This window comes from Phaeodactylum tricornutum, chromosome 11 (genome assembly GCF_000150955.2).
Source record: "Phaeodactylum tricornutum CCAP 1055/1 chromosome 11, complete sequence".
Taxonomy (NCBI): Eukaryota; Bacillariophyta; class Bacillariophyceae; order Surirellales; family Neidiaceae; genus Phaeodactylum; species Phaeodactylum tricornutum.
In genome coordinates, this window is record NC_011679.1 from 106,938 (window position 1) to 125,864 (window position 18,927).

The 18,927-nt window shown below is 51.0% G+C and overlaps 9 protein-coding genes across 9 annotated transcripts; 5 read left to right on the forward strand and 4 right to left on the reverse strand.

Moving 5' to 3' along the window:
* Nucleotides 1–465: 465 nt before the first annotated feature.
* Nucleotides 466–1,454, reverse strand: PHATR_13358 (predicted protein; the record flags this gene model as incomplete). Its single annotated transcript, XM_002185788.1, has 4 exons — nucleotides 466–689; nucleotides 788–840; nucleotides 954–1,084; nucleotides 1,326–1,454. 4 exons carry the CDS (start codon nucleotides 1,452–1,454, stop codon nucleotides 466–468), a joined length of 537 nt encoding a protein of 178 aa, XP_002185824.1.
* Nucleotides 1,455–2,613: 1,159 nt separating this feature from the next.
* On the forward strand, nucleotides 2,614–4,548 carry PHATR_46659 (predicted protein; the record flags this gene model as incomplete). Its single annotated transcript, XM_002185592.1, has 1 exon — nucleotides 2,614–4,548. The coding sequence occupies one exon, from the start codon at nucleotides 2,614–2,616 to the stop codon at nucleotides 4,546–4,548; it is 1,935 nt and encodes a 644-aa protein (XP_002185628.1).
* Nucleotides 4,549–4,692: 144 nt separating this feature from the next.
* RNAP-II_1 (predicted protein) lies at nucleotides 4,693–5,736 on the reverse strand (the record flags this gene model as incomplete). Its single annotated transcript, XM_002185789.2, has 2 exons — nucleotides 4,693–5,276; nucleotides 5,361–5,736. 2 exons carry the CDS (start codon nucleotides 5,734–5,736, stop codon nucleotides 4,693–4,695), a joined length of 960 nt encoding a protein of 319 aa, XP_002185825.1.
* A 710-nt stretch (nucleotides 5,737–6,446) lies between these two features.
* On the forward strand, nucleotides 6,447–8,177 carry PHATR_46661 (predicted protein). Its single transcript, XM_002185593.1, has 2 exons — nucleotides 6,447–7,874; nucleotides 7,957–8,177. Exons 1-2 carry the CDS (start codon nucleotides 6,557–6,559, stop codon nucleotides 8,151–8,153), a joined length of 1,515 nt encoding a protein of 504 aa, XP_002185629.1. The 5' UTR covers nucleotides 6,447–6,556; the 3' UTR covers nucleotides 8,154–8,177.
* Nucleotides 8,178–8,704: 527 nt separating this feature from the next.
* PHATR_46662 (predicted protein) lies at nucleotides 8,705–9,424 on the forward strand (the record flags this gene model as incomplete). The annotated part of the gene is made up of 1 exon (XM_002185594.1): nucleotides 8,705–9,424. One exon carries the CDS (start codon nucleotides 8,705–8,707, stop codon nucleotides 9,266–9,268), a length of 564 nt encoding a protein of 187 aa, XP_002185630.1. The 3' UTR covers nucleotides 9,269–9,424.
* PHATR_46663 (predicted protein) lies at nucleotides 9,397–10,803 on the reverse strand. The gene is made up of 2 exons (XM_002185790.1): nucleotides 10,348–10,803; nucleotides 9,397–10,231 (listed from the first exon to the last, which is right to left on the reverse strand). Exons 1-2 carry the CDS (start codon nucleotides 10,726–10,728, stop codon nucleotides 9,416–9,418), a joined length of 1,197 nt encoding a protein of 398 aa, XP_002185826.1. The 5' UTR covers nucleotides 10,729–10,803; the 3' UTR covers nucleotides 9,397–9,415.
* Nucleotides 10,804–13,000: 2,197 nt separating this feature from the next.
* PHATR_13383 (predicted protein) lies at nucleotides 13,001–13,525 on the forward strand (the record flags this gene model as incomplete). The annotated part of the gene is made up of 2 exons (XM_002185595.1): nucleotides 13,001–13,212; nucleotides 13,246–13,525. Coding segments are annotated over 2 exons (492 nt in total), but the record flags the coding sequence as incomplete, so codon positions are not given.
* Nucleotides 13,526–13,857: 332 nt separating this feature from the next.
* PHATR_46664 (predicted protein) lies at nucleotides 13,858–16,574 on the reverse strand. The gene is made up of 3 exons (XM_002185791.1): nucleotides 15,623–16,574; nucleotides 14,079–15,493; nucleotides 13,858–13,997 (listed from the first exon to the last, which is right to left on the reverse strand). Exons 1-3 carry the CDS (start codon nucleotides 16,200–16,202, stop codon nucleotides 13,917–13,919), a joined length of 2,076 nt encoding a protein of 691 aa, XP_002185827.1. The 5' UTR covers nucleotides 16,203–16,574; the 3' UTR covers nucleotides 13,858–13,916.
* Nucleotides 16,575–16,905: 331 nt separating this feature from the next.
* Nucleotides 16,906–18,826, forward strand: PHATR_46665 (predicted protein). Its single transcript, XM_002185596.1, has one exon. It carries the CDS (start codon nucleotides 17,108–17,110, stop codon nucleotides 18,725–18,727), a length of 1,620 nt encoding a protein of 539 aa, XP_002185632.1. The 5' UTR covers nucleotides 16,906–17,107; the 3' UTR covers nucleotides 18,728–18,826.
* The last annotated feature ends 101 nt before the right edge of the window (nucleotides 18,827–18,927 follow it).

Below are 18,927 nucleotides of genomic sequence, written 5' to 3' on the forward strand. Positions count from 1 at the left end.
AAACTAACCGAAAAGGTCGGGTTCGGGATAGCCCGAACCACGTACCTCCCCGAATAGCCTTGTTTCGGGAGAACCCTCCAGATCACCGTATATGGGACCCACACGAACAGTATGAGGTCAGCAGTGGTAGCCAATTCGCTCGGAAAGAAACAAGCAATGTGCAACAAATGAATACTACTAGAAGCCCCTCATGGCATTGTACACCGTCCCAAAGTAGGTACGAGCACTACGTAAACCTCGAAATACATGGAATGAATCATCGCAAACGTAGTTGTGGATGAGGTCTCGAGGGATGTTGTGGTGCGTATTGGAGAAAGACAAGATCACGCACGACTCTACTAGACAATGATAAACACTAGCATAATCCTGCGGCTACACACACTGGCGTGTCGGTGAAACCGAGACGTTACATTTCCTTTCTAGACCCGCTCCACGTGCGTTGACCGCCGCACCAGTTTTGTTTGCTTAGTTCCACCATCCCTTTTCTCCGGTACGGAAATCGCTCTCGGTCCAGGGGGAGAACATAATCTTGCCATCCTCACCAACGTCGCAGTGAGCGAGGGCGAGAGGAAGAGGAGCGGGTCCACGGACGACGGCACCATCGGGGGCGTACTGGGATCCGTGGCAAGGGCACATGAACTTGTTGCTGGCGGCGGACCACGGGACGACGCATCCCAAGTGAGTGCAGACTAGAATAATGTAAATCAAATACACGATAGGGTTAGACAACGAAAGGAGAAGGGACCATTTCGAGTGGCCGGAAAGGGATGTATCCCTCTAGACATACCAGCATTCAACCCGTAGGTCTCCAAAGTCTTGTCTTCCTTCACAATAAGGTATCTGGAGAACGTGACAACCAAGTTATGTAGGAATGCACACGAGTGAGTAATCTGGATGAATGCTAGTGTACGAAGAGGTGTACAACCGTAAATTTGTGTTGTATGGATACGTACGTGGCATCTCCCTTCAATCCCTGAGCCAAGGAACGATCATTGACCGGCTTGGAATCCAGGTAGGCCTTGGCCATGATATCGTTACCGAGAGCGTCCTTGGCCGGAATACCGCCTGCACCAGTTCCCGAGCCCTGTAGACGAAACAAAGGTGTGTTTCCATGGAAGGAAGGACACGCAAACGGGACACTATTGGTGAGAGACTGTACCATCAATGAGAACGAGCTTCGAGACGCATCCCAAAAAAGGCAAGAGACAACACGATGGATCTCCGTACGGCTTGTACAATTCGTGTGCATTCCTAATCGGCACACAGTCCCAATTCCCGCACACGCAAAAGGCCTTTGACTGGTGTGATGACCGGTTGGTACGTACCGGTGGGACAAAGAAGAGAATGTAGGGAATTCCGAATCCTCCGACGGTAACGGCACCAGCGCCGACCATGAGCAAGTTCATGAGGAAACGACGTTCGTCGTCAATGTAGAATTCTTCCGAGGCCGCCATTTGCACGGAAACGGCGGAACGGGTGACGATCGGAGCCGGAGCAAAAGCCACCGCCGAGCCAGCAGCAACCAAAGCGAGAAGAGCAGACAAGAATTTCATACTAACAACGATTTTTCAATTTACTACAAGGATTGCAAAGAGTAACTGCTACCGTGGTGATTGTGAAATGTGTGTGTGTTGGGTTGGGATGGGTTGAGATGTACGCGAGTCTCTCGGCAGTGCGGCAAAGAAAGAGCGACGCAGCAGCAAGCTGCGACAGGACAGACCTGGCAGCGATCCTCCCCGCTGCCGAGAAACGCTCTCCCAGACAAGATCGGCGGCGGGAGGTGACCACCCACAGCGTGCAGTGTCTACTAGTAGTAGAGGGCGATCGTAAAATTGTACCAAGCGGTATGTAGAGCTCCGTCGGGTGGGGGACAGGCAATCTACCAGGGAAGCTCGAGTTCCGGACCACGTACGTATGCCATCCTTCCAGAGCCGCTTGGGTACTCAAAGTCAGTCTCATTCAATACGGTACTCAATCCATGAAGAAGCCTTGCGTTCCGGCGATTGACGTCACACATTCCATCGGATCGTCCCGCCGTCTCCAGGAACCCTACTCTTTGGAGAGTAAATACGGGGTCGACCGAACCGCAACCGATTGCGCGTCGGCGGAGATCTGGAGCGTGAACTCCTTGTCGTTGGTTGTCCTACTACGTCATCGGCCAACACCGGTTGCCATAAGTGTACCGATTCCTGTACCCGTCGATTCTGGTACCAAGGACTGTGTGTACTCCTATCTATATTTCTGACTCGAACTTTCTTATGCCCGCCTTCCTTACGTACCCTAACCCCCATTCAACGGCGGGGTACGCTCCTAAGAAACCGTTTGAATCGGGCTACTCGCCGAGCGTGGGGGGATGCTGTTCAAACCAAATTGTACCCAAACCAACGGATCTTTCGAAGATCTACAGGCGTGACACAAAACTCTAATATAAGTATTTGAGAAGGCAATAGATTTGAATGTCATACACACCGATATCGTTTAACCGTGGCGCGCCCGTCTAGCTAGGAGCGTCTCCCACCCACGAGAAGCACCGCTCACAAATCCTCGGTTCCGCGGGCGATACCGAGTGTCGCTACCACTGTACCGTGACCCTCGACAGATTGTTCCAGGACCATGGGTTCCCCCCATTGGCACGAGATGCATGACCAAAATCATAGCAACAACAGTGCCAAAAGCATGCAAACCAACAACAATCCAAACACCAACAATCCGTGGTTCACTCCGCATCAGAATCGGTACCGAGGTGAGAGACACCGGGCGGAAGCTCCGACTGCACCGAACGAACTCGGTTCGTACCCTCCGCTGCACGGATCGGGCTCGAGTGCGCCGTCGTACGAACATCGGTCTCACGACATACCCATGAGTGACAGTCGTTCGCCCAGTGACGCTTCTCCGGCGGACCTTTCCCCCTATGCCGCCAATCAGTCGCCGCCTAGTAACGAGCATCACTCGATGGGAGGGCAAATGCATCCGCACTACAATCCTTACCAGGCACCTTCGAACGGATACCCGACAGAATCCTATCCTCCCCGCGATACGCAACAGACCCAATATCCTTCCCACCAAGCCTATCCCGGCGTCCACTCAAACCACTACAATCCGAATCGCCCACCACTGGAATTCGCTTACCCCTATCATCAGGAAGATGAAGCCGCCCCCAATCGACACCACCGATCGGTCCACGGACCTAATGTCCCGTCACAGCATCATCCCTACTATCCACCTGGTCAAACGCAACCACCTCCACAGCACAACTACCAGGTTCATGCGCGTGAACAGCCGCATAGACCTCCGACGGGCCCTGGCAACCCTTACGATCCGTACGCAACCTATCGCCACCACTATCACGCAGGGACACACCCCATCGAACCCTCTCGTTTGCAGGCACACTCCGTAGGACCGCGCCACTTTCACCAGGAAAGAAGGGATCTATACGGATATTACTATGGAGGCGTTCCTCCGTACGCACCCCAAGCTCGAGGACTGCATACTTTTCCTCCCCGCTCGACCTTTCACTTTAGCGACCAGCATCTTGTCCAGACGCACGGTGACGTGCGAAGCTCTATGGGATCTGCCGAGCCAGAAAGTGCGTATACCGACAGCCAACGCTTTTCCTTTTCGAATTCACTCAATCGGGCTTCCACTCATCATGTGGAGGGTGGCCTCACACCGTCACCCCCGACGATCCCTCCGCCGCCCCGTACACAAGGAAAAGAGACCACAGCCGAACGTAGCAATCCTGATTCCAAGCCAAGCTCAGGCGAAGGTCCACTACGTGACCGCCAGAATACTCACGACAGTACTTCTCTCAACGGCAGTAGCAAGGACAAATCGCTGTTGGCCGTCCCACAAAAGCAAGACAACGCCGCAAAAATTCTCATGCAATTCCAAACCAAGCCGCCGTACTCGGGTGGTCCTACCACTATTCCGAATCAGCCCTCCATGTCGGAATCGGAGCGCACCACTTCTTCGGCTGCGGAACCGATAGCGGTTCCACCACACCACCCACGACGACTAATACTTCCGTGCGACAGGTCCATTCTCAACGCCCTTCACTGCTTTGTTCGTGAAGAACTGCTGGAAGTGTTTGTGGTCGAAGACACGGCCAAGAATGGGTCGATGGTGGGTCACGTTGGAATGCGTTGCGTCTACTGCGCACAAGTTCGCGAGCGTACCGGTCAAATTGATCCCAAGGAAGCGCCCATGGCCATTTTTTATCCCAAAGCGGTTAGCGAAATCTACCGGCTCGTAACTTCCTGGCAACGTTGCCACGTACGAAGGTGTCACAACATACCACCCGCCCTTCGCAAAAAATGGGAAAAGCTGCGCACAACCGAAAAATCCCGTGGCAAGACGGCCCACTGGACCGACAGTGCCCATGACATTGGCCTCACCAATATATCCTCCCGTGCCGGTGGTATTCGGTTTCTCCCGCCGGATACCGTCGATGACCAGGAAAAATCAGTGGGTATGACCGTGGAAACAGCAGCAGTCACACCGGCTCCGTCGAGCGAGGAGCCCACGGATAGAACCGTAGCCACCCTTTAGTAGCTGACCCAATTGTGTGTGGGAGGGATTTTACCAGGGTCTGTCGTTAACGTGCGACTCCCTTTACATTTGAGCTTTGTAACTACGTCTACAACTATCTACCTTTTCATTCGCTTAGTAAATCAATATTTGGCAAGGCTACGATTACACATGATCCTGTTTCAGGTTTGCTTCGTCCGCATAATCCATGACTTTTCTACACTTGCGTTGCAGAATGCGCAAGGCTTCGGCCACTAGCACCCCGGGTGCGTACATGCCGACACTTTCGACGGAGAAAATAAAGTGATCCGGGATGCGGCTCATCCGTACGGCTTGAGCGAGTTCGGTGTGTCGCATATAGTTGCGACTCATGGTGCAAGCATAGGGATTGCACACACGAGCTTTGCGGGACGTTCCTGCCGGATCCGTTGCGTCGGTCGGTACGATTTCAAAGACGCCGGGCTCGTAAACGTGCACGAGTTCGTCTGCCACCTCATCGTAGACGTCCCGCAACAGTTCAATGTGCGGCATGAGACGGTAGGACGCTGTGGCGACGGGAGAGAATTTTGCGTGGTCCTTGCCCACCCCTACCCGGCCGTGGACTTCCAATTCAATTGATTGTCCCGGTCGGAGTTTGGCAATCAAGATATCGTCGTGCATGGCACAAATGTCCTGCAATCGTTCTTCCTGATCGCCTTGCGGGACCCATACTAGGTCTTTGGAATAAACATGTTTGGTGTAGGGTCGCTCTCGAGGAAAGCGGACTTTAGGAGCCTTGCTCGACTGTGCGGCTTCGGCAGCAGCTTGTTCTAGTTCCGTGTCACGGACTACACCATCCTGATCCGCTTCCGCAGCGTCATTGGCATTCTCGTGAGAATCGGCTTTGTGCTTGGCTTTGCCCTTGTTGGGATCTGAGCCGCACGAGACTCCCAAGCGAAAAACGACCGTGTTGCGATCGGTCGGACTGGGATCGTCGTCGTCTTGTTCGTCCAATAAGCGAGCGTCAATCTTCAAGGGAATCAGTCCCAGCCGGTGCGACAACACTTCGTCGTGTATTAGGCTAGAGTTTTCCCACATGTAAATGTTTTCCAACGCCACCGTCGGTACTTCAGCCAAAAGGATTCGCCGCAACGCGTTGACGAAAGACGTGTCAACGTGGAGAAATTCCAAGACCAGTTCGTGCTCGGATGGACGTTCCAGTATGCGCATTTGAAATTTGTTGCTGTTAGTCAATTATCCATAGACAAAAGAGAGATCGTCAGACGACAACCTATGTGACTATCTCATTACACGCTGTTTCTGATCACTATGAGCGTACCGAAAATGATCTAGATATTCCTGAGGTGACACTAGCGTATCTTGGTAGTGATTTTGGGAATGTTCAAATTCGACACCCGCTTTTTTTACGCGGTAGGTTCCGCCATCACTCGACACCATGGCAAAGAAAAGTGCTCTCGACACGGCTCACTATGGACACAATGATATATTGTGTGTCAAAATATGGGAATGCAAAACGTTGACTCTTTCCGCAACGTAGTGTACAGTGTCTCTAGATAGAGATAGGTATAAGTTTGGTCGGCCGCGAGCCCATGGTCCAGCTCGAGCGACCGAAATCCGTTTCCGTTTTGGTTGGATGGCCGTCGACCGTCGTCCGAAAGGGAACCGGATCGGAGACGATATTGTGATTGTTTGTCGTTTTGATATCTGAGCGGTTATCGTATATATAGGACACTTTGTATCATGACAAAAAGAGATAGGCAACTTCAGTACCGACATCAAAAGAGAGTGCATATATATTCGTAAATGTCGATTGCTTTGTGTCCAAATGGAATTCTTTATAGTCAGCTTATATAGTAGGGTATATATGTTTCATACCGGACACAGCACAAGGAACGGTCCCATACTTCATTCCGGCACAGAATGACCAAATGCATCCTTATTGAGAGTTCAGATTTACCGCGTTGTCAGGAACTACTCAAGAGAAATTTCTATTTGGTGCGCTTCGATGCTTGCCTAGGTGTGAGTTCGAATGAGCATCATTGGCTCTAGATTGACCCGTCGGAGAGCGGCGCGTTTTCAGAGCGAACAAAAGTATGTTTTGTTTTTGCTCATGCTCGCCGCCCTGACCTTTTGGCGGGTCAAGCGTATCAACTACGGTACGAATATAGACGCCACAATTGCAACGTCCGATCTTTTTCTGCTTCCCATGTCGCTGTGGAAAGACACGAAAGCGGCACCCGACAAGGCAGCATTGCAAATGGCGAACGAAAATTCGACGGTGCCATCGGCCACCCGAGCCAACAAGAACATCTCGATTCTCGCACCGCCGCCCATTCGGGCTTCTAAAAAAGCAACCATCGCATACGCTATCAGTGTTACAGACTGCAAAAACCCATTGGATAATCGTCTCGTCGACGGAGCGGCTGTTTTGAAGCACTCCATTCACCTGGCCTCGATTCGCAACCCATCTGGCACTTCCCGGTACGATTATCACACGTACGCGTTTGTCCATCCCAACGCGACTCAATGCTCCTCCATTTTGGAGCGAGCCGGATACACTGTCCAGATGCGGGATACACCAATAGATACGGATGATATCAACAATACGGCCTACGCCGAGCGATTGAACAACCCGAATTCGGGGTGCTGTGGCGCAAGAGAATTCCTCAAACTGTACTCGTACACGCTACTGGAGTATCCAGTTGTGGTGCATTTGGATGTAGACGTGGTCATCTTGAAACCGCTGGATGAGCTGTTTGATATAATGCTGCAACCCGCGAATGCCACGAAGCACGTCAAGGACGCCATGTGGAATAAGACAGTGGCGCACTCGATCGATTCTATGTTTACGCGCGACTATCCCATGAGCAATTCCGTTGGAAATCCAAACAAAGTCGGAATGCAAGGCGGTTTTTGGCTAGTTCGTCCCAATCTCACCATTTACGACGAATACCGACAAATCATTCTCCGCGGCGATTTTGTACCCGGGTCAGGATGGGGTGGCGCAGAGTATCGGTACGGTGGATTTTACGGTGCTGCACAGATTCAGGGCATTGTGCCGTACTTTTATGGACGGTTCCACCCGCAGACTTTTGTGGAGCTGAATCGATGCGTGTATAACCAAATGGTTGATATACCATATCACGAAAAGTACGGCAAGTGTCTCACAGGAGAAGAAATTTGTCAGGATTGCCGAGAGGCTAACGTGGAGGATATATACTCGGCTCATTTTACGCTTTGTGGAAAGCCATGGACTTGCCCGTCTATTGAACAACACAGCAACAAAAGCGAGTCATACAAGTGGATGGAAAAGGTCTCACTTGTCGGCAAGAAAGGAGAGCTGTGTAGTAAGTCACGGATCGAAGCTCTTTCTACTTTTTCTCTCGCCTTGTTCGGATCTCAACTTACTCTCTGTCTCATCACTCATAGTACGACTACACCGCGAATGGCATCGAATCCGGCACAATCTAGAAGTGAGCTGGGGAATAAAGGAGCCTATTGTGCAGGATCCGTCTTTGCAACCCAATGGGAGTATATCAGAGTATTTTTATGGACACTGTAAACGGACGCAAACGTTGTTGGAGCTAGACTACAACTATGTTCCCTTGCGATTTCCTGATCATTAGTTATAGCATTGTCTTGCAGACATCAGGCTTACACTCAACTTGGAACCTCCGATACCTGTTATTAGATCAACTATACGTTCGTTGCAATTTAATGAAGGGCTCCCTTATCTACTTGAGGCCTCCTGCTCCTTACAGGCAATCCTTCCACAATGGAAGGATTCGCGATTAGTCCGAAAGTATCCGTGAGGCATAGTTTTTGGAATTGCCATCCGCTGTTCGGATCAGTAAAAGAGTAGCACTAACTGTGAAGCGTAAGCATACACCTTGTTTTAACAAGATTGAAAACTACATAGACTTCAGGCATGCATTTATATAAAATGTTATTTTTCTCATATTTCTAGATAGCTACGTCGCACTACGGTGAGTGAAATTCGCCGGATATTGATAAATCACTTTTTTCACTGCCAATTGGTGTTTTCTGACATCATATCAGTCGATGAGTCAATCTATGCGTTGCGGGACAAACAGTTTTTTTGCGTCTGACGCTACTACTAGTAATATCCCTGAAATCTGGTGAATATTTTATTTTGAGCAAGAGAATCCCGACGACAATGGTCTTGAGAATACATACATTGGTTCCGCTGTTGTCACTGGTGCTTCCAACACTCGGTCGTGCATTCGTAGCGCAGCAAGTCCCGTCGCGACTCTCGGCACGGGCATTTCCCCGGTTGTTCGCATCCGAGGATTGGAAAATCGAAATTGACATGCCTCCTGTTGGATCAGGCATCAAAGCCTACATGAAGATTCTACCTATTCTTTCGGTTCCTTCCGAGATCGTGCAAGTACGCTACAAGGTACCATTTGGTTTAAACGTCGAACCCAAGAAAAGCTTGGCGGTGTGTACCAAAGATGGTCCTGGAGGAGAAAAGGTCGGGGATGTCTTGAGGTACACTACACAGTGGACGCTTGGATTACCAGCCGGCGATGGACTGGTCACGACGGCAGCTTCCTTTGCGGGTGGCCTATCCTGGCAATGTAGCATGTTTGATGTCATGAACGCCAAGGCATGGGAACAAGTGGTGGAAGCGCTGGTCAGCAATGTGGACACTAAAACTGATGAGGTTGTTTTGCTCTTTGAACGGCCTTTGGAAGGCACTGCTCCCGAGGTTGAGTAAAGGTTGCGGACATATTCAAGCTAGCTAGCATGGAACTCGGGTCGTCTTAGAGACCACCTTTGGAATGCGCGGCAAAGGGCTACTCTCCAATCGACGAAGCAAACTCGATGAGCTAATGATCCAGAGTTGTAAAATGCCATATATATTTTAATTTTTCATGGGAATGGTAGGCAGAGTAGGAGAGTCGCTTGGTACATCATCCGAGGTGTAACTGTGATGCTGTAGCTTGCTGCTACGAGATGAACTGGTTTTAGATGCACGCAAGTATTTGCGCATGGAGGACAGCATTTCTTGCCGGGAGGCCGTATCGGCTTCAGAGAAGGTATCCATAATCGATCCTTCCATTGATCCCATATCAAGTGTACTGAGAGCATAAGAACCAGAATATACCGAGGTTGACTCCGATTCGGTCGGCCATTCTATAGACGTTTGTGAAGTCATCTTGGAGAACGGTACCCGGACAGCAGGTGGATAGCGAGATTGAGGACGCACTGGATCACGCATTGCCCAAGCGTCACCCTCTTCACTGATGCTGGACATTTGCCGCGATTGGGGATGTAGTGGCTGTGTAATGGCCGAGACGGGAGAGCCTCGATCAATTCCCGTAGCAGAGAACGGAACATCCGGATGCGCCAACGACGCTACTTCGTCGTCGTCTTCCTCCTCCACCAGCATGCGAGAGGTCTCTTCCGCTTGAAGCTGCTTCATTTCATGCAAACAGTCGACATTGACCGAGACCTCGTTTGAATTTGCGTCAGAAGCATTCACAATGTGAACGGCGCATTCGCTGCAAAAGCTATACGCCAATGTGGAAGGCGGACTTTCATTCTCACTGTAGGCATGATAAATTCTGAGATACTCACTTCCTTGAATCAATTGAAAGGATGACGCCTTTACTTTTGTTTGAGGATATGGAATTTTCCCTGAACCGTGGACTACATCCAAAGAACGCCGTGCTCTTATCTACACACGTCGAGAAGTATCAAACAACATTCAACAGTAAGTACAATTCGTGAAAACAAAAGGGGTCATCAGATCTCCGCGGAGGAACACAACTCGGTTTCCCTGACAGAACACACCTTAAAAATCACCGATTCGCAAGTGCACGATCCATGATAGTCAATAATGCAAGGAGGCGCCGGAATTTCAATCGTCTTCTTATTCGACCCTCCCGCCTGAATGACACGTCTCATTTTCTGTCGCATGTAGGAAAGAATTACTTGAGTGCTTATGCCCAGATCTTCCATCTCGCCAACCCCACCAAGCAATTGACCCACTAGCTTAAGCACAATGAGACTGAGACCGACGGCGGTAGCGCCTTTCATCGTGCCAGACACTATATGGCTGTCACACTGGCTGTGGTGACTGCCGCTGCTAGCAACACTCTTGCTCCGGTACGGCTGTACCAAGGAAAGAAACCATTCGGCGACCGAAGAGGTCGACGAATGATAAATTGCCATCCTGTTGAAGATGGCCTTCCTTTCCCAACGAGAGAGTGTTCCCGTTCTGTTCACAATCAATCACTTTTGTCGTCTAAGTTGGCTCTACTCTTGAAGTAGCGGGCAGCAGTAGGTAGTTCTCCGCAAAAACGAATTCCCTTAGCAGTGGCAACGGCAACACCGTGGAATTCTATGAAGGGACAATTTAGCGATTTATTGTATATTTACGTATACTTGTCATGATGACATTATTCGGGGTAAGCAATAGCCCTATCAAGCTTCGGTAGGGCTTTTCCCGTTGATATGACTTCTTTTCTGTTCTGTCAATGTAATGCGCGAGAACCGAGACCGTGTATTTTCCGCCCCAATCCATGCATTACTGTAAAATGGAAGCATGAAGCGAGCAATTTTCCTCCATTCCTATTTACGGCTAGTGTACCTATATTGGAATTCTAAACTTGCATCCAAAGTCCATGAATCAAGTCTGAAACGTTGCCTCGCGGGAGTAGTTTTTTTCAGTTAACAGTAATGTAAGTCGGCATCAGCCAGGCTATACCGGCCACCACGGAGAGAACATACTGGAAAGCGCCCCAGGGAGCTCAGAACAAAATGTCGACCGCAAACTCGACATGAAAAATAATCTCGAACAGTTCCAACCACTGAGACTCTGGGTCAGATATGTGTGCGCATTGATGGGTGGATGCTTGGCTAGCTCGTCAAAAATATTTCCCAGACATTTTTCTGTCAATGAGACACCCTTGTTGGCACTCTACTACATTTCGTCATATTTCGTAACGTCCTTCACCGGTGACAAAGTAGAGAAAATTGCGGAGCGGTCATTTTCGGTTCGATGAGGACGAAAACTTTGAAAGACAAATATTTGAATGTATCTTGAGACGTTTCGTCTGAATTCCAAATTACAATATATTACATTACTGTTAGTACAGACCAGGAACCCATTCGACTATCTAATCTTCTTCTCGATCACATTCATCTCTTCCCTCCAAATGAAGCATGAGTCAGAGTCCATCCCTCCTAGCATCAAACAATGGAGACCTTGTTCTTATTTTGGACCTTGCTGTTCACTACTTGGCTTAAAATCCATGCATTTTCTGGGCTGACCTTCCCCCTGCGTACCAGGAGTCAATTGTCTTTGCCGCTATGCTCCGCAACTCGCGACAAGGTGGACTTTCCTGCTAGTAGGAGGAAAAAGCAAGTACCATCGAATGCCACTGCGTCATACGACACCAGGAGAAGACGCACTGACGAATCGCCTTTTGAAGTCTTAGCCGGCAATGTGGCTCACTGTTTGATCGAAAGCGATCGCAAGAGGGCGAAGGGCTTGGATGGATCCTCCACGGGATGGACTAGTTGGATCGACGAGCCGAGCGCGTCTATCTTACAAAAATGTATTGATACTCTCAGATTGAAAACTTTTGATGAAATCCACAGCAACAAAATCGGGATCACTACGCCTGATGCTTCTCTTGAAGACGAGTTCGTTCAGTGGATTCGATGGATGAAATCAGCTCCGTCACCCGTGTTGCTTGAGTTATCCAAACAATTTCGTAGCGCGGTCCATCAGACTCTAGCGGACGAGACGCTTCTCTGTAGTGCTGACACGAATCTCGACGGTTTTTTGAAGCGCATCGCGTGCCGTCTCATTGTGTTGCCGTCTGGATCCACTCTGTCCTGTGCTTTACAAACGGCACCCGGCGCGATGGTGTACGGAAAACTACTTTTTGGTGGAGTCAAGCGATATCGTCTCATAGGCGCATCTGTGTCGAACCGTCTCAAACGTCGAATTGGAGAACGCACATTGCTGGCTCCGGTTTCAGCAGTGCAAGCAGCCCCCTCTTGGTTGCAGTACGGAGGACCGGAGCGAAATTACGAAGCGGTGGACATCGGACCAAGCCTCATCATGGAAGTTACTCTTCTTCCGACAGGCTTGTCGGTACCTCATATATCTACCAATCCAGCGGATACCGATGAGCGCGATCTGACCGTCACAAAACTGCCTTGGAATGTGAACAACGTGTTTTCATTCGGAATCCTTGACGAAGGAGCTAAAGGTATACTGAATAAGGGCACCAACCTTTCCACAGATATAACCGATACTCGTGATGCGGAATCAGCCTTTGGTACATCTGTAGGAGGGCTGCGTCCGCAAATCGACGAGATTGTGCGTCGTGTGTTGGACGGCCGTCTCGTTCGCTCTGCCAACGAGAATTGCAACGATGAAGAAGTCGCTTCTACTTCTTTTTCTGCCTTGGTGGCGAGCCGACAAAAAGAAATGCAGAGCTTACTAGAGCTTGGGCTACAACCTGTGCGTGGTTTACTGCTGTACGGCCCTCCTGGTTGTGGAAAGACTCAATTAGCCAGGGAAATATCGACCCTTTTGGACGCTCGACCTTCGAAGATCGTAGCGGCTCCGGAGCTTTTAGATCGTTGGGTGGGTGGTAGTGAACGGCTTATTAGAGAGTTGTTCGTAGACGCCGAAGTGGAGTTGAAAGCCTGTAATGGTGATCCCACCCGAAGCGGGCTGCATGTTGTGGTGATTGATGAATGTGATGCCGTTTTCCGCAGACGGGCTTCGTCAAATACGGATGGCACCAGTGAAATGACCCGAGCGTCCGCCGTCAATCAAATTCTCTCCAAGCTCGATGGAGTGCACGAACTCGGAAATGTGCTATTGATTGGTATGACAAATCGCAAGGAAATGTTGGATCCGGCGCTTTTGCGCCCTGGGCGTCTGGAAGTTCACGTCGAAATTCCTCTGCCCGATCGCGAGGGTCGTCGAGAAATACTCAAAATACATTTTGGAGCCTTACGGCGTCGTGGGCGATTGAGCAAACCACTGTGCGAGGCCATTGACGGAGTGAATTACGCAAGTGGAACCAGGCGTCGTTGGAACCAGTGGCGAACCCGTTGGTTGCCACGATCTACCCAAAGCATTCGTTCGGGATTTCGGAGGCATCGAATCATACATGATCTGGCAGCAGATTCCTGGACGGATGGGTTTTCGGGGGCCGATCTCAGCGGGCTGGTTAGGTGTGCTGCCTCCCTTGCTTTGGAGCGATGCCGCTTGCAAAATGACTGTGGCGTCGACAGCCTCTTCGTTACGATCGAAGATGTGTACCAAGCTCTGGTCGAAGTCCAAACGTAGCGGGCTATATTTATTAATTACAAATACTATGATATCCATTTATTTACTCTGAGTAGCGGGCCTTTTCGGAAAGACCTCCAACACCAGGGTTTAAAACATTCAGCGGATCCATTTTTTGCCAACGCTTTTGTGTGTCCGGCGGCGCCACATACTCCCTTCCGTGACCGTGTTCCGCCGGCAAGCGACCCTGGCAGTCGAATTCGACTGTCTTTTTCAGATCATGCTTAGCTTCGTGGATATCAACGCCATTGGCGTAAGCGAGATCTTCGTGTACGACGTTGCAACCAAAATGGGAGTAGCGCATCCTCTTGAGTGGCATGGGTCCGGCTTGGCCCAGCTTGGGAGCCTCACCCGCGTTCTTAGGCAAAGCGTAGTCCACGCTGAAGCCTTGTACGCCTTCGCCCACGCACCACGTTCGAAAGGCGGGAGCCGCTACGAAGCGAAAGGCGGTCAAGCCCGACAAATCTTTGGCCTGCACTTTGTGAATTTTGACCTGCTCCGCCCCATGCTGTTTGGCAAAATCCTGCATGCGGTGCAACAGCCGCTCCATGTTGCCGTCGCCAAATTCGCCAACGGTCATGGCCACGTGATGGTGCATCGTACGGCCCGTGGTTAGAATGTCCTTTGGCAGGGTAGCAGGGAGTAAGTTGTTGCACCAATGGAGTGCTTTGTCACAGATCAGACTGGCGCCCGGCAGCGGCAAGGCCTCGATAAAGAGCTTGATACCCCACAATTGAGCCACAATTGGTGACGAGGGCCCTGTGAGTTTGATGGTTTGTCCCAATAAACGCCCGGAGCGGTCGACAACATCAAAGGCGTCACGATCCATGTATTCCATTGACACGGGTAAATCTTTGGGATTGTTAAGGCAGACTTGCTTGCGAAAGTCCAGGGCTGTTTCGAGCGTATCAAAGCCAATCCAAAAGGCTTGCGTTTCTTTCGGTTTGGGGAAGGTGTCGTGGACGGTAGCGAGAATGACGATCTTGCCTTCGGAGCGACACAAATCGGGACCACGTGTGTCGGCGTTGTACCGACTGACATTGGTATCGTGCTGACACAACCGTCGGGCGTAATCAGTGTCACTGGCGGGCAATGCGCCGGCACCTTTCCGAGAGGAGTAGCGCATGTCTTTGGCGTAACCGTCGGCAATCATCTTGCTCCACCGATCGAGACGCGAAGGAATGGAGTCCATTTTGCGCGCACGGTGGGGGTCAATATCGCCTGCTTCCATTCCTTCAATGCCGAGCGTGTCGACAATTTCTACGTTCTTTTCGTTCCACTTGTTGGTACAAATTTTGAGATAGAGAGCCCTTTCGGTGTAGGCCGGTCCCTTGCGGAGTTGTGTCCTACCGGACCCAAAAGCAACGCCAGCGGCGGTGGTGGGGTTCAAAAATGTGGAACCGAGAATGGAATGGGATTCGCGGTCGGGAAATTCTTGTTTGAGGAATTGTTCGAGCGATGCGAGGCCGACACCGGCCAAGCACACGACTTTGTTGCCGTCATCAAGGGGGAATATACGGTCGAGACGTTTGAGAGAAAGGACGACGGTGGGGCGTGTATCGTGGGAATGTGGGACGGAGCCCCCGGTCAGACCAGTGTTGCGACCTTGCGGGAGGGCGACTGTAGGGATAGACACGGCAATAGAGTAAAGATGAGCGAATGAAGAAATGAAGGTAAGGACAAGCAAGGCTCTCAATGCATTTGTGTACCCCACGGCAACCGTCGCCACCGCGATATTCCACCACGTACCACAATCGGCGTTAACAATGGCCTGGACGCAATCCACGACGTCTTGTAGGGATTCGGGCGTGACGATGGCCAAGGCGTGTCCGAATCCTAGCCTGGCACCCTTGAGAAAGGGCAGAGTGTGGGTACTCTCGACATTTCCGTCCAAGACGTTGTTTTTACCGACAATTTTGCGCAACTGGTCGGGCAGAGCCTGTTGCGCGGCCGTGTAAGCGTGTGGTGCAACCGTACCACCGGGGGAAGACGGGTTGTCGCAACAGGTACGGGGCAACCCATCGGGGAGTACGCGGTGATGCGTGGCTTGTTCTTCCGCACGTCCAGCAGCGTAGCCGACGGAAAGTGAGGTCAAGGCCAGAACCGCGGCGGTGAACCAGGGTTTGGTGTTGCTGCTGCTGCTAGTGTTGAAAGACGGCGTACGTCCAGTAGACGTGGATGCTCCGGTGGTGGAAGTCCGCAAAGCAAAGCAAGAGGAGGACGCCAGTACCGGTTGCCGCAGACTGCGTCGTGCCAGATTTTCGACGAGAATGAGACGATGACGACGACTCTGGCGTGGAGTGATAGTACAGATGCGGGACGCAATCATGCTGGACACTCCCAAGGTTGGAAGATGACGAAGAAGAAGCGTCGGACGAAGCTAGACTATCGTATGTTTCTCCCGCCGAGCGAAAGAGTGCGCGTCGAGATCGAAACTGCCGCAAGTTGGTCCAACGACTTCCGAATGGATACAACAAATTCTGTCGGATCCCAACAAAAGGGCGAGACGTTGGAAATCGTCAATCTGTAGGGTTACGTATGCGTTCTCAATAGGTCAATGATCAAGAGACTCGTCCATAAAATCTTTGGATCCAGGAACTATCTCGCGATGTAATTCACAGTTACGTTGCCGAATGTACCGAAACCACAAACAACGAACAGTTCGGAGAGTTCAAAGCCAGCTGACGGTGAAGTAAGATCAATCACACTCACTGTGAGTCGATGCTCGGAGATCTTCTTCTCACAGCAGAGACTGGCGCCTTGGAATTCCCTCTAGAGCAGGTTTCACCGGAATCACAAGAAACGTCCAGTACGACACACTTTTTATTGTCTTGCAAGGAAGAGTGTACTATATCAAAATTGACAACTTCTACCGGGATATGGGTGTCGGTACAGTGAGATTCAAAATAAGGGTTAGGGTTTATCAATGTCGGGAGTGTACAATTTGGGGGGGGGGCGGATTCGCTCGGGAAACGACTCGATCCAATCCGAACGCGTCGTTCCCATCAACACACACCGCCATAGATTGACACTGAAGATCTCCATCTCTCGATCGTTACGGAGTGTCAATCTTTCTCATTGTCCTCTCTCTCTCACTCACCGTACTCGCTGGACAAGGCATGCGTTGGTGACGCTTCGGCGGAGCGACACGAATAAACACAAACCTATCTACCTATATCTACCTGTACGACAATCAGATACGTGTGGGTGGTTACCGAATAACCTTCCGCAACGATGGTAGCGTGGCTCGTCCTGCTTACGCTTTCGTCACTGGAACTCGTAAACGGATGGATCCACCAATGCACAGTAATGTCGCTGTACATTCGTCGACCCACGGTTAGCGCATCGCTCGCGTTCTCCCACGTCACCACGCATCTGGACGAACACGACCACGAATTCGGTGCGAATCGAACTCTCGAAACGTCCACAGGGACAACCCGCTACGATCTCGGTATTGGCAAGAACGCACCACTCGGATCGGCCTCCAATACGACGATTCCTGCTATGCTTGCCGGACCATCGGATCCAAACGTCCCCACCCCAGTTGCCACCGAGTCGACTCAATCCGTGCCTTTTTCGGCGGCTTCACGGGGTGAAAACTGGGTGGCACTCGATCCGGTGCACAAGCCGTCCACTCCAGCATCGCGGACCCGCCATTCGCCCCATCCCGTATCCGAACAAACGGCAAAGCCTGTGAACGGTCTATCCAGTACCCAAAAACCCGCACCCACCACGTCTCGGCGCATGGTGGCACGTGACAACCGATCGGCCAAGTTGCGTGCAGCCCTGTGGGACGAAGGACACTACCAAAAGCACGAGTCGCCATTGCTGCCCTCGCACCCACACGACCCCACCACTAGCACTGCTGTTGCTGACACTACCAAACAATCATCCTCCACCGTTCCGAACGTCCACGAGATCGTCCAACGCTCAACCACCATTACGGCGGATGGACCATCCCCGCCAACGGCCTTTTATCCCGACATTGATCTTTCCATTCCCGATTCCGTATACGCTGACGACGGATCGGTGGATCTAGTATGGGATCTCTTGCGCTGGGATGCCTACCAAGAAGCCCAGCGCGAGCCACTATTGGTCTCCTTTTTGTATTCCACTATTCTCAACCATCCATCACTGGAAAGCTCCTTGTCTTTCCTTTTGGCCAACCGCCTCCAAAGCCCCGCCATGATGATTTCCACACAGCTCCAGTCTCTCATCTACGCTTCCCTCCAACGCTGTCCCATCTTTCGAAGGGCTCTCCGGGCGGATCTCATGGCCGTCCGAGATCGTGATCCCGCCGTACAATCGCTACCCGACGTGTTTTTGTACTTTAAAGGATTCCACGCGCTCGAATCACACCGCGTCGCGCATACTCTTTGGAAAAAGCAAAATAAACGCGTGCTGGCGCAATACCTGCAGTCCCAAGTCTCCCAAACCTTCCAAATCGACATTCATCCGAACGCAACCTTTGGTATGGGAATTATGCTGGACCACGGGACGGGAATTGTCGTTGGGGAAACCGCGGCGGTCGGACACAACTGCTCTATTCTGCATCACGTTACCTTGGGGGGATCCGGTAAAAAAGGAGTGGATCGACACCCCCGGGTCGGTAACGGTGTCTTGCTTGGAGCCGGGGCCACTGTACTAGGTCCCGTCCACATTGGCGACGGCTCTCAGGTCGGTGCAGGCACTCTGGTCATTTCTGATTTGCCCTCCCATTGCGTCGCCGTCGGTGTTCCGGCACGCATCATTGGCAGCTTTATTGACGTTACGGAACAGCCTTCGATCGGTATGAATCAAATTATGGACGAAAACCGAAAGATTGTTGCGACGTTTGAATCGGACGGGATATGACTTTGAACGGTTGACGGTGAATCCACGATGGTTGTAACGAGAAATCAATGCTCATTGTAGTTTTTGGATATGAATAGTCGTGCAGTGTTTCTACCATTTTTACTTTTCCCAGTACTTTACACATGTGTAATCAATACTGACAATTCCAACCAAGCAGAACTTTTCCAACGCTTTTTTCTCACAGACAGACCGGATATGGA